Source organism: Carassius carassius, chromosome 44 (assembly GCF_963082965.1).
Source record: "Carassius carassius chromosome 44, fCarCar2.1, whole genome shotgun sequence".
In the NCBI taxonomy this organism is placed as follows: Eukaryota; Metazoa; Chordata; class Actinopteri; order Cypriniformes; family Cyprinidae; genus Carassius; species Carassius carassius.
The window spans coordinates 4954366-4969789 of NC_081798.1; the positions used below are offsets into that span (position 1 = coordinate 4954366).

A 15424-nucleotide genomic window follows, 5' to 3' on the forward strand; every position below is an offset into this window, starting at 1 on the left:
TGTATTTGTGGCCCTACAAAAAAGTGGGAGGAATCCGGAGAATGAGAGAGTAAAGCTTCGAGCCAAAGCTTGGCCGAAGGGCAGAAGCTCCAGTAATCCTTGGATCTGGATCTGAAACAGCTCTTCCTTTCACACACTGGCTCGTCTGGAAGCCAGTACAGGCTGTTCTTTGAGCAGTGAGATCTGTGTCAAAGGGCACCATCGTCTCACTGAAAAAGGATAGCTGTGCCAAAAGGAGTTTGTTAAGAAGGCCAGGTAGAGTGAGACTCTGCCAGGTGAAGAGGCCACGGTCGGGAACACTCTCACAGTGGCCTTGTTGTGTTTTTAGCATGGCCTCGCTGTCATGTTCAGAGTGTTAGATGTAATTTAAAGACATATGCAGTTCAGCAGCTGTGTAATGGTGGTATTGGATAAAAGAAGGTCAGCGTAAAACTATTAACTGTCAACTGCCAAGAGAGCGTCGAGTCTTTAAAAGAGTCTGGTACATTATACTGGACACATACAGACTCTGACTTTTTATTTCACTTCTTTTCCGCTCTCTTTAACTGTCCTTTACTCAACATCTAATCTCTTTTTCTCTGTCCTTTTTGTTGTTTGACTCCATTGTATTCTTGTTTGTGCTTGTGTTAAGTTGTTTTTGTGAGTTTTATCTATCAGTTTATTCCCCACTGCTTACAAAGACACTCCAGATAAATGAATAGGTCAACTCAGCTGATATAAAGGGATTCACTAAGAATGAATTACATCTGCTGGTAGTGTTTATTTGCACTCTGTCTGTGTTTTCACTATGTTATGATTCAAATAATAATTCTGCAAAAGATGCAGACACACACACACACACACACACACACAGAGAATTAATTCTAAATGCATGGTAGTGAAGGATGCATTATTTATTTTACACAATTTACTTTTTAATTTATTCTTATTATTAATCAAGTTGATTGTCATTTAGTTATTTATTATTTTTTATGATTTATTTGTATTTTTGTATAGTTTTCTTATATTCTTGTTCTTCATATTCTTGTGCTTGTAAAAATAGCAACACTTTATTTATATTTATTTTGACAGTCAAACCCTGATATATACCTGAAGTACCTCCTGAGATTTGAAGTTAATTTTCCAATAATTTAACAGAGTATTTGTGTGTTCACAGTTTTCAGTTACATGGAAAACAAATCGAAAAAAGAAATACAATTCAATGTTTGATTTTGGTCGCTTTTATTTTTAAATTATTTATTGTGAATTAACATTTTCAATAGCTGCTTTCCATTTCAGTATATTTTAAAATGCTGTTTATTACTGTAATGGCAAAGCTGAATTTTCAGCAGCCTTTACTTCAGTGTACTTGATTTGATTTGAGTTAATCATTTATATTTTTTATGATTTAATTAGCTGTCAGCTTTTCTTCAGCTCACAAGCCCTACATTGATAAACCCTGCTTGAAACAAAGGCAATGAAATCCATAAATGTGACCCTGAACCACAAAACCAGTCTTAAGTCGCTGGGGTATTTTTTTTATTAATAGGCAAAAAAACATTGTATGGGTCAAAATTATAAAAATCATTAGGATATTGACAAAAGATTATGTTCCATGAAGATATTTTGAAAATTTCCTACCGTAAATATAATAAAACTTAAATTTAGATTAGTAATATGCATTGCTAAGAACTTCATTTGGACAACTTTAAAGGGTGATTTTTTCAGTATTTAGATTTTTTTTTTTTTGCACCCTCATATTCCAGATTTTCAAATTGTTGTATCTCAGCCAGATATTGCTTTCAGATGATGTATAAATCTCAGTTTAGAAAAAATGACACTTGGGACTGGTTTCGTGGTCCAGGGTTACAAATGTCGAAAAATACTCTGTTTACCGTATTTTTCGGAATAGTCGCATCAGTCCAAAAATACGTCATGATGAGTAAAAAAACTTTTATAAGTCGCACTGGACTATAAGTCGCATTTATTTAGAACCAAGAACCGAGAGAAAACAGTACCGTCTAGAGCCGCGAGAGGGCGCTCTATGTCTTCAGTGGTAGACTACAAGAGCACAGAGCAGCATAGAGCGCCCTCTCGTGGCTGGAGAAGGTAATGTTTTCTCTTAGTTCATTTCTCTTGGTTCATATCAAATTCATTTTGATAAATAAGTCGCACCTGACTATAAGTCACAGGACCAGCCAAACTATGAAAAAAGCGCGACGTATAGTCCGGAAAATACGGTAATTGGAGTTAATGAGCAAAGGGCAACAACCAGTAAGCCATTTCACATTATTTGTACATTAGCTATGTTTACTGTTTGTAGTAAACACAGTCCTTACTGTAAGTTCCTTCCTCTGTGTATTTGTTGCCTGTGGAAGTAATCAAAAGCGGTAGAGATATGAATAAGTGGTTTAAAAACAGTGACTCAAAATGTATATTCTCAGTGGTTGAATACTGCACACTCCTAACTAAAACTCACTAATATCCCATGTTTTTTCATCACACTCTCCCTTTGTCCTGCAGTGCTTTGAAGGCCTTGGTTGTAATTTTTTAAACACATCTTCCATGATTCCTCCTCCCGAGGCTGCTGCTTTATCGTCGCAAACCCAGTTATATATGGCTGCTTTCTTTAGGATGAATCCGCTCAGAGAGGGGAGTGATCGCAGATGTACTTGAGCATCTCTTTGCATTACTGATGCAGATGTCTTCTCTGTATCAGAAATCCGTTCAGGGCTTCCAGCTTGCCAGACAAGCGACTCTTTTTATCCCCTTTCAAAGTTCAAGGAAAGTTCAGCATCTTTTGTTTTCTTCCTTCCTGACTGCCGGAAAGTCAACAACAGTGTATTTTCGGGGGTTGTTTAGATGTCATGGTTTATTTTTGGTGTTTTAGATGAGAGCTTGTGTTACATGGTTGTTTTAGAGTCATTGACCTAAATGCATTTGTGAATGCTGTTTGTGCATATTCATAGTATTGTGATGTTATATTTCCATTTCACTTTATAAAACATTTTTTTTTTTTTTTTTGCTGCCATGCTACAGGTGTTGCATTTTCCCAGCCATGCAAAACTAATTTGCTTTACACATCACAAAACATAACACAGTCATCTGTACTTAACATGTTTTTGGATGATAATATTTTTTTAATCCTTTTAAAAGACATCTGTTATGCTCACCAGAGCTGCATTTATATATTCAGAAATAAAAAATAATTCTAATTATTTAAAAATGACATTTATTCCTCTGATTTTCATCAGCCATTACTCCAGTCTTGAACATTTCAGAAGTCATTCTAATATGCCGATTATATGTTATATGTTAATATATGTTTGTGGAAACCATGACACATTTTCAGGCCTTTTTGATGAACAGAAAGCTCAAAAGATGATGAGTCTTTGCTCAAAAAATAAATAAATAAATAAATAAAAAGCAAGATATTCAATTGATTTGAATCTTTTTCCCCCCTTGAATCACCACTTTTGAAATGTTCCTTTGAAGGACAGGAGGGTCACACATTTTTAGCGGAGTGAAAGCTTCCACAGATATCTCTTATCTTTCTCTTTGTTCGCCCCTCTAACACACTATGGCCCCTTCAACGACCCTGGGGACAAAAAAAGCCAAGTGCTTTTATATGGTGTGGGACTCAGTACCGCAAGTGTTATCAACCATAATAGCACCGCCACAGTTCAATAGCCACCTGGATGACATGCTAGCCTCACCCAAGCAAAACCCAGGCGACCACCTGCAAGATACATCAGCTGTCAATCATCTCCGCTCAACCATATTTAATTAAAGAGGCCAGGGATGTGTTTTTGCTCAACATAAAGATGGAGAATGCTCGCACAAAAGCACAATTTCGAGGGATGCTTCTAACAAAGGGAATTATAGCAGTTTGACATCGACATATTCATTCTTATAGGATAATTGCTTTGAAACTTGGAGAAATAAAACCTCATCTGGATGCTTTGTTGACAGGCTCACTGTGCGAAAATGGCTGATTTTTGTTGCTTGACAGGAGAGCAGGGCTCCTCTCCTGATGTCTATATTAGTCTCAGTAACAGATGGTGCTGAGTTAAGGATCTGCCGTCGCGAGGGTTTGCAGACTTCTCTTGTTTCTAGCCAGCGGCGTCAGCCTTGAGCCGGGCTTGGGCGAGTTATTGACTGATCTTTTCTCCAGGCGGAGGAGAAAGCATCAATCATCAGGTCGTGCTGTGGAGAGCACCTCCACAAACGCAGCTCCACAAGAGGCTGGATTTGGTCAAGCTGTGACCAGAAGGGTTGCTGATTATTTTCGCCGTCTTCTGCTCTGATCTCTTTTGGGATTGGTCAGTGGAGAGACTGTGGAGGCTGAGGACAATGTCTTTGTTATAAATGGACCCAGAGTTAACTGATTTGACCTTTTATTGAACGTATTGAGTGACTGAGTAATGAGTTAATGTACGTCACCACGTGTTACCCGATTCATTTGGCTGATTTGTTTCACTTTAAGTCAGGTGTTTTAATGCAAGAAAGAATGTGAGGACAGTTCTAATAAATTCCAGTTTTTATTTCAATACCTACAGTATAGCACAACTCTGAAGAGTTTAATCAAGAAGTTAATGTACTTGTCTTTTGAGCATTTAATTAACATACAAAGCCATCCCACTATTTTTCTTTTTTTATTGCTATAAGTGGATTTGGTTTGATGGAATAAATGGGAGCTGTGCAACCATGGCGATATAGATTTATGGTGAACTTGGTTAGTTTCATGTTAACACTAATTAAAGTGTGGTTGTCCATTTTTCTACATCAATTATAGTGGCTACAAGGCAGTGCTTTATTGATATTTCTCAATCATTCTCTACTGGTTTGTACTAAAGCATTAACTCTAAGTATTAATCTTCCCCTATTAATTAAGGCAGAATCATTCAAAATTTCTTCTACATACAAAAAATATGTTATGGGCCCTTACCTCAGATACAGCTCCTTTTTTAATCTCATTTAATTTTATTTAATTTAATTTTATTTCCAGGAATAAAATCCCCTTTTGTTGTATTTTTTCATGCCTTATTTTTTAGTAAATATAAAGTTCATAAAATAGATGTCAAACTAAGGCCTGAACAAATCCAGCAACAAGGGGATTTTGTTCCTAATTTATTCCTGTGATTGTAATGTAATTTAAATTTCCATCATCTTCAGTGTCACATGATCCTTCAGAAATCATTCTGCTATGCTAATTTGCTGCTCAAGAAACCTTTATTATTATTAATGTTAAATAATATTATATTATGAATGTTAAAAAAAACTAATATTTTTATGAAAACTTTGAAACTGTGTATTGTTTGATCAAAAGGGGAAATCTTTTTTAACATTTATTTATTTATATGCTTATTAATTCATTAATTAATTCGTTCTATCATGTATTCATTCATTCAAAGATAAAAAAATGTTTATTGCAAACAGAAATACAGTTAAACGTGGACTGTGTATTTTAATATGCATTCCTCCATGAATATATGTTAACTGATCAGTTATAATTTTTCATTAATTTGCTAATTATTTTTAATTACAAATTAGTCAATGTTATTTCCAAAAAACAAATGTTATTCCATACTGATCCCAGACTTTTAACTGTAGACCCATTCTAATTCACCAAGAAGTGACATTTCTTTCTAATTCGTTTCAAATTGGTCGCTCTAAAATTGGTCACACGATCATTCGGGGGAACGATTCCTCCATAAATAATGTCCTGGGTTACTATTTAAGTCTTGTGCCAGCTGCAGTGGGGGTGGAGGTTGGAGAAGCATTACCTGAGAGAGGTTAGGAATCATCCTCTCCACTCATGCAGAGCACGCTTTTAATTAGATTACCCAGGCACCCATGCACAGCCGTGAGGGATTGGACACACTCTGTCAGGTCACAGTGGCTCAGTGTGGGGCTGGACTGCTTGTCCGCTCTCTTGAATCACTGGATGAGTCTTATGCTTGAGAAGCTAGAAGAAAACTTGCAAAACTGCTTGCTTCCAAAACGCTGGTGCATTTTTAAGCAGGAATACCTATGTGAAGGAATTTAAAACTTTTCTGTCCATACTTTCCATATGAGAAATAAAAACATACCAAAAAAATAAATAAATAAATAAAAATAAAAACATACTATATATTTATGTTAAAATAAGTTTTTTTTTTTTTTTGGTTTGTTTGTTTTTCTCATATGGAGACACACACACACACACACACACACATGTATCTATATATCTATATCTATATCTATAGATAGATAGATAGATAGATAGATAGATATATGTGTATATATATATATATATATATACTGTAGTTAATATTGTTGATTGCCAAATAACTTCAGGATTCTAAATAAAAATTCAAAATTATTTTATTTTATTTTATTTTATTTTAGTGTGTTTGTCTTTGTTCAGTGATATATTTTTTGTTTTGTGTCTTGTGTTGTTTTGCACCCACTATGGGCATGAATAATTATAGATATTTGAATATTTGAATATTTGTGCGATTTATTTATATTATTTACTTGTTTTTCTGGTCAAGTTTAGCAGCTTCTTGTATTCTGATCTTGTGATAAATAGTGTTTTTATTGAATTCTGTGTGACCCTACAATATTTCTGATAGGAAACATTGGCTAAATTACACAATTTTGTCTCAAACAATACTATCTAATATGCAATATCTAATATGTAAATAACTTTAGCCTCCTTTTTACACAGAACACTTTGCAAGACAGCATCACAACACAGATTAGAATTTAATTAATAATATTTGTTGTGTATAAAACATCTCTCCGCAGTAAGCAGACCAGACATTGTTGATTTAGTATGTATTTTTCATAAGAGGTAGTACAAATATGGCAGGATGTTTTCGCTTTCTTTGTTGATTTATTTATGTATTTTTAACAAAAAAGCAAAATAATGAGAGGACTGTTTTTTTTTTTTGCGGAAAATAGGAACAATCTTTTCCAGTTTGCGTCTGGGTAGAGGATACTGAAGGTGTGATGTGGCAATGATCAACTTGTGCAAATTCATCATGGTGGATAAGGAGGAAAAAAGTGCAGTTAAATGATTTATAGTCTCTGGAGGCTCTTTGCTCACTTTTACACTTCAATTAATTTTGTTTTGAAGATTGAGAGAATGGGAAGGCCTGCTGTGTTTCTCCCATAACATCACAGAGTGAGCTTTGGCATGCTGATGGGCCTGAGAGCTCTTAAAGTTTCCACGTTACAAGATAACGATGTGTTTCTCTTTGTACCTTCCACGTGCCGTGACGGGTAAGAAATAAGCGAAGCCGAGCTGCCAGAGCACCTTAGCAGCGCTTCATTTCTCTCTCTCATGTTTAACCGTCTGTTGCTAATTTACTTTCTCTCCTGGCAATCCTTTTTTAATAGTGCATCCGTTTGTTCAGCAGACAATTGATTCCCTGCACTGCCATATTCATCAGTTACATTAACTGAAGCTTGTCCGGAATATGAATTATGGAGGCCGTCTCTCTGTTTCTGTCCCTTGTTTCTAGCTGCAGCTTCATGCCAATAGACCATGTAAATACCTTTGAGGAAAACAAATGTTGACCTAAAGTCAACAATGTGCTAATTACGTTAATGATAATGAGGCTCGCGCATATTCATCAATGCTTTAAGTGTCGTCTTACCGTTGGTTCGTGAGAGGAGCCTTCAGAATCCTTGATGTATTTATTGATGTTTCCTTGCTGTTTTGTCTGCTTTGACACAGGGACTTTGACAACTTGTCCGATCTCACGGAAGAGTCCAAGGTCAGGTACATTGCTCAGCGGTGGGAGGAGCTCGGGTTAAAAGACGTCCAGTTGACCAATCACACGGCTCTTCTGAGCTATCCGGGACCAGCCCTCAGCACGATCACCGATATAGGTGGAAACCAGTGTTACCTGTCCAGCGGAGCGATGTGTGACCAGCCATTCACATCCACGACTGAACCGTTTGCCTTTGCAGCCTATTCGGCTGTGGGAAATCTAGTGGTAAGTTACCATTGTACTCAAGTGTATACTCAATCGATCAATAACACACGGTCACGATTGCGCTCTAAATATCAGCTATGGGTCCAGAACAATGAAAAAAAAAGTGTAATATGATAATGCTAACCCTTCATGTGGTAATAAGCTTGTAGTTTGGCTCTCTATTGGTTCTTTTGGACCAAAAAATTAAATGACACATTTAGTCCTGATTCGTTTAGCATTCACACTGTCATTTTTATACTGATCTTAAGATACAAAACAAAACATATAAGGATCAGAACCTTTTATGTGGATTTTGCTGTTTGATAAATGTGCTTGTTGTTTGTGTATGCATGGTTATTTTTACCAGCTTATAACTCACAAAGAGCTTATAAAATATGTAAGGGAGTCAAAACAACACCAGGAGTTGCACACACAAAACATGATTTGCTGCAAGGAAGCGGCGGTTCTGATGCCGGTACCAAACTGTAGTGGGCAGCATCATTTCTATGACAAGAAGAACTAGGTGTGCTTGGGCAATCTGCCATTTTGGGTCACATACTGTTTTGTTTAGATGTCTTTGGTTCAAAACAGTGGGTATCAGGCTGCTTGTTTGGTGCACACTAAGGTTTGAATGGCAGTTGAATGGAGTTCACACTTGCACACATAAACTGCACCTACCAAATGTAAACACACCCTTAAGTGCATTAGATTATGCAAACCAAACCTAAAATGGTACTTCAAAGCTCTATTTATGATCTAACCCTTAAATATTTGTTTGTTTGTTTGTTTGTTTGTTTTTTTACAGTGTAACCTAATTTGCCTGAATTTTGTTTAGGAAGTTAATATTTTAATTTAGTAAGGATCTACTTAATTAAATAGAATGATTTCCGAAGGATCTTGTGACTTTGAAGATTAAGACTGGAGTAATGATGCTGAAATTTCAGTTTTTCATCAGAAGACTAAATAATTTTTTTTAAGATATTACAATTTTAAATGGTAATAATATTTCACAGTGTGAACATTTGACTATATTTTTGATCAAATAAATGCATCCTTACAGAGCATAAGGTATGTATGTTTCAATATGTTTCAATGTTGTGCTTCATTCCTGGTTTTCAATTTCCCACTCATTGGTAAATAAAACCCTGATCCAAGCACCACCCCACACTACAAGTTAAACTTCCACATTTTTGTTCTTCATGCTATGTAAAAATCCCTGCTCTTTTCCACTTCACACAACTCACATACTCTGGTCTGAAACGTCATGAAAATAAATGCTAGTCACAATAAATATCAGCACTGGAATGCCACTCAGCCAATCAATTTTGAGGACTTGAACTAACGGTTTTATAATTTTTAAAAGAGTAACAAGAATCATGGAACACAAAGTTGCTTGTTGACCTTTTGTATTATTGACTGTACAGCACAATAAATCCATTGCATTGCCAGTTGCAGCTGAATTAGCGTTCTGCTTTCACACTCTCACTTTCACAGCCCTGAACGCTTCATCCTGTTGGAAGGTTAAAACAAATCCATTATGCAAGACTGAACCCATTTCACACATGTGTGTGATATATTCTCCAGCTATTTTTAGAGGTTATGCTTTCTGTCTCTAAAGGGAACAGGAAATGTCTAAGGAAGATGCATTGCCATTATCCTTTTCAAGACAGACACACTGCATCTAACAGGGATAAGCTTCAGTAAAAAGTTCTTGGAGTCGGTCAGAGCCAGTCTTTCATGTTGTCCTCTACAAGAGGAGGTCAAAGTCATCCATCAAAATGCTGCAAATACTCAAGGCTCTGATGTAAATTTAACTGCATTTGCAATGTCTAAAAATCAGCAGGGAAAAACAAATATGACTGTCTTGATGGGTGAATTGCTCGGGGATCTCGTGCCGAGGTGTTAGAGATTCATCCAGCTTTCCTGAGCCACTCATGGGTCACTGGCCATTTCACATTATGTACTTTTAGCAACTCCCAGCTCCACAGCTGGGCTAAAAAATTCACCCACTTTTCCACTGAAAACATAGAGATGCACAGCATCACCACAGTCACATTTCCACAGACAACTCTGACCTGCAAAGCAGTACAACTAATTATGTCAATTATAAGGTAATAATAAAGCACTGAAAAATATGTATAGTCGAGCCCTGTTTTAGGATGTGCACTAAGGATGAGATAAATGCAGAGCACTAATTCCATGTATGGGTCACCATAGTTGGCCACACGTCACGTCCCTTTTTTTTAGGAATGCCATGATAGATTTCATTAAAAAAAAAAAAATCCCAGTAAATTGAGTAAAATGGAAGCATTAAATAAAAGGTATAATAGTTGAGTTGTGAATAAAATTGGTTAATCTGAGTCTTATTATTCTGCTATTAATTGCACTTATTTTATTATTTTATTTTACTTGGAATAGCGTGCACTATAATGTGTTTAATTTTTACTAATGCACAACTACCATTTTTTTCTCTCCCAAAACAAATTACTTGTGCATTAGCACAGATATCGACATGTTCATTGAGTCAGCCATGTGGAAACAGATAATTATCAGTCAAATTATGCTGAAATGATGTTCACTTGTACCAACAAAGAATGCCCTTTTTAATACCACAGTGCAATCAGCAAAGAAATCCTATTGTGCATTTTCATTTCTTCAAGGAATCTATAAACTTCACTTTGTCCCCAGCATTTTGCTTAATTCAAAGTGGCAAATCATTTGAAGTCTAAACAAGAAACGAACACAGAAAACTGCAGGTAATTTGATAGCTTGTGGTAATTTGAGTGGAGGCTTTACCTCTGGTCAGTAATAAGTTTGAGGGGGCTCCCGAGGGTAATTAGTTTTGATGAGTTAAATCCTCCATGCTCCCTGGCTATTTCTCTCCACACCATATTAGTGATGATCAGGTGCAGGCACTGGACAATTACTGCCTTTAATTTCTCTACGAAGAATGTGAGGTCAGGTAGTGAGAATGAAAGTTCCTCTTCTTTTCTTTTGTGTTTCTGGCCTACTCACAGACATGGGTCTCCTACTTTTTCTTTTTGCCAAACACTCATTCTATAAAAAAATTTGTGTTGCAGTTTTATCTTTGACCTATATTAACATGCCTTATGTTAATGCATTTTGCTTCCCTTTAATACTTACAATGCAAAGCCATTAGAACGGTGGTTCTTAATATTTTTGGCTCCCCATAATTGCCTACAGTAATATTCAAATGACACAACAGCCTTTCTGTAAATTAAATGCAGGATTCCAGAAGTTTACATTCATACAACAAATTAATTTACAGGACATCTAGTTATTTATGATTTACAGGATAGCATTTATGTATATATATATATGTATTCATTCATTCATTCATTCACTATTTTAATTAATTCAATGAAAAGTAAAAATGTAATCTTGCGGCCCCCTTGCTGATGCCTCCTTGTGGGCCTCGGCCATTTAAATGAGAACCACTGCATTAAAGTAATAATTATTGATGAGTCATATACTTGTGCATTAATTGTAAATTATACTTAAAACGTTTTTTTTTGAACAGGGTACTTAATCTTCTTGACTATAGCTTCAGTTAAAGAGCTTATATATGTGCTATATATTATATATCCCCTGCTGCATTGTCACACACCCACCCTTCATTAAGCCTTTTTCTTTTTTCTTTTTTTTTTGATAAATGAAGAATCTCACTCTAAAATTGATCATTAGAACATATGAGCTGCACAGAATACTTGATGTTGTGGCTGGTGTATGAAGAAGTGTAGAGAGAGACAAAAAATCCCTGCTCTGTATGCGCGCCATGAAACACCTTATTCTGAGTGTTTCCTTTGATACGTGAGCTATACTGTTGGGAGTGGTCATTTGTGTTCATTTAACATTGATAGTGTTATTTAAAAAGTAAAGCGGTGAAATGATGAAATGTTTCTGCAACACCTAGACAAAGCCGGTGTGTTAACATAGTTCGAATTGTAATCTTACATGGATATTTGCAAAAAGTTCAATCAGATGGACACAAGAAGGCCTATTTGAATTCCTTTGAAATTTCAAGAGCTTCTCACTGTAATAATGCTTCGCGGCCTCTTGCAAAATGAAAAATGAACTGAGCATTGAAGAAGTAACACATTTTTATTCACAGAGGGCATGCAGTCTGACCTCTAATGGTGCCACGTGATTGTGGTGGTATTTAACATTTTCCTCAAAATAATGTTTAATTACGGGTTGGGTATTTCTTTCCGCTCCTCAGTCACGTAGATGTGAAAACAATTGTTATTTTCCTCTAACTGCTTCGAGTCGCTGGGGGTGAGATGACTCGTGAAAGGAGCCGTCGCTCGTCTAGAAAAGCGATTTGTTCACCGCAATGCGTGCCCTCGTTAATTTCATTACCTTGATGACAGCCTCTCAGTGCAAATCTCATCCATTTCCAATTTTCTGCCTCTTCTTTGGGGTTAGACGGAACACTTGTCTAATGCAAATGCAGACATTAGTGATAAATCCCATCTTTCAATGGTCTTGAGGTTTCGTGATACTCACTAGATGTACTCTCCTGCCTGGAATCATGTTTCATTTCCCCCTAGGCCCAAAGAAAAATGAATCAAACTCAGGTAATGCATTTCCACTTTGTGTCTCTGGGCCTTAAACAGCATTAAGTTTGACCCCACCTCATCAACTCTCGTCAGTCAGAGGCACTCGCTTTTCTTAAACTCACAAATTGGGTTCTGGTTTACTAGTGCAGACTAAATGGGAAAAAAAGGATGTTGAATCGAAAAAAGACATGTATCTGCCTTGAATTCTTTCAGAGCTGTGACATCTATGTCGCATCTGTGCGTGATTTATAGTGCGGTGGCTAATATATGTACTTGTCCCCCATTATACACAGCCTGAGATGTTCACTTTGTTTTCACTCATGCTTTGCTATCTGTAATGAATGTGACAACTAGCTTTATGGGGTGAGTTATGTGAGTCACAACATTGCAAATCAGAGGCTTGTTATTCCTCACACACACACAGCGAGAGAGGTCAGACTCTACCCTGAACCATTTCAAAATTGTAAATGTTTAAAAAATGTTTCTTTTTTTCAGGCAGAGGTGGTGGACATTCAGTACGGGAGTCCAGGGGATTTGAGACGGGTCCAAGCCAGTGCAAATGTGACCAATAAAATAGCACTGCTGAAACTTGGACAATCACCTTTGCGTTACAAGGTATGTTGTTATATTAAAGTGCCCCTAATGTGCCATTTTATTTTTATCTATCTGACAAAAGAATCACTGAACTGTTAAGGACAAAGAAATTAACTTAAAATGATTAAAACAATCAAAATTGTACGTGGATGCATTTAATCCCTTCAAAGAGATGCTAGTCACTCATTATTGACTAAATTAGATTGACTTAGTCTCATTAGACCAACAAATAACCGTGATTATTAAAGTTGCATTTAATCATGACTAGAGTTTTAAGCAAGTTATTTCATCTAATTGAATCACTGGCAGCTGTTTGGGAAATCATTATATGTGATTAATGCATACCAATTATGGTACAGCTCAAGCCATATATTTTACCATTACTTAACGATGTAAACCATCTCTGAAAACCTTGACCAAGACAATTACTTCAAACTGAGGTCTTTGTGTAATTATAGTCATATTTTCATTAGAGTAATATGATCACTGTAATTGGTATTTATTAGTGGGTAAAGCGCAGGTGATATCTTATAATTTGGTATAATAATTGGTATATAATTTGATGAAAGACACTTGTTGGTTTTGTTGTCTTTGTTTTTCATAATATCTCTAGAATGTTTGAATCATTTTCAAACCTAATCTATGATTATTGCGCATTCGAGCAGGGATTCTCAAAGTAGGTATTATAAATGTGACTTGTTCTAAGATCTCATTCATTTTCATACTTTGTTTATTATACATGCAAGGACCAATGTGTTTTCATCTCTTCCCTGCTTTCATGTGCTTATTTGGTGTTGAGTGCACATACACTTTTACACACTGTGCAGACATGTTGTTGCACATAGTTTGTGCCAGAATTTAACACAACTTTGAGTGAATACAGATTAGAATTTTGTCCAATTTTAGAAACAAATCAATTAACTGAATTGGAACACACTGCACAGATGAGTTAGATTATGGTAGTTTATGTGCTTTTTGGAGCTTCAGTTGTTCCAGTCACCATCCTCTCTTCCCTCATCCTTGTTTCTTGGTTAATAAAGTCATATGGGTTTGGACTGCCATGAGGGTGAGTAAATGACAAGAATTTAACTTTGTGAAAACACTTATTTTCGTATTGCTCATGCAAAGCAGTATCACTTTTTTATGCATTTATTTATTTTGGGAAATTGTATTCAATGAAGAGTGTATCTTTTTGATTATTCAGCAAAAAAAAAAAAATGAAAAAGAAAAAGAAAATAATGTACTCACCCTCAGGCCATGTAATATGAAGATAAGTTTGTTTGTTCATCAAAAAAGATTTTGAGAAGTTTAGTAATTCATCACTTGTTCACCAATGGATCCTCTGCATTGAATGGGTTCTGGCACAATGGGAGTATAAAAAAACTGATAAAAATGTCACGATAATCCACAAGTAATTTACATGGTTTTAGTTAACTAGTTAGCTCATTGAAAACATTGCTTTCTCCAGTGTAAAAAAGCATGTGCTTTCTAACATCTTAACATGCATGTATTCGTTTAAATCTCAAAGAAATGAATGTATTTTACTAAATGCTAAATAAATTATTAAATAAAGCTAGATGGATTATAATGTAGATGCATGTTTTCATATTTCATAAGAGTTCAGCTATTTAGTAGCTTTGTGATTACTTCACAGTGTCTTCACATTGCGGCTGTACTGAATGTCACTCACAATTGTGCCTTCCATCTTCAAGGATGCACAAATAAGAACATTTAGAAGCAGAAATCAGATAAAAGCCTTTTGATATTACATCAGTAATTCCCGTTGACTTCTATGAGTGTAGAAATGCAATACTTTAAGTGTCTATAACTGGGTCATCAGAAAAGTACTAGCTACAGTATTTCATCTCCTACAAACCATATAATTAAACAACAAAATTCAAGAAAGTTCCTGAAAAGTAATAAAAATGATGTAATCCAAGGCTGTAATTGTCACGGCTTATGCTGCTGGAAGGAACACGGAGCCGAGGGATAAACGAAACAAGGATTTATTAAATAAAACATAAACAAGGTAAGTCGTAAATAACAGGTGGCAAGAGGCAAGTGGCAAGTAACAGGTGACAAGTAGACAAGTTGACATTTAGACGAGTTGACAAGTAGACCCGACAAACAGAACTGAAAGGACAAGGCATTTATACAGGGGATAATAGGCAAAACACAGGTGGATGGAATGACTAAATTAACAGGGACATGGAACACATGGGGAAATGAAGAGACACACCTGGAAACTAATCAAACCAGACACGGAAGACAGAAACTGGGTCACAGGGGCAAAAACACACAAAA

General features: G+C 36.0%; 1 protein-coding gene across 1 annotated transcript in view; it reads left to right on the forward strand.

Moving 5' to 3' along the window:
* Positions 1-15424, forward strand: part of LOC132126674 (inactive N-acetylated-alpha-linked acidic dipeptidase-like protein 2) — a 254781-nt gene that overhangs the window by 136282 nt on the left and 103075 nt on the right. Inside the window, exons 3-4 of the mRNA XM_059538097.1 lie at positions 7706-7967; positions 13022-13141. Coding sequence (XP_059394080.1) covers positions 7706-7967; positions 13022-13141 — 382 coding nt within the window. The remainder of the gene's footprint in view (positions 1-7705; positions 7968-13021; positions 13142-15424) is intronic.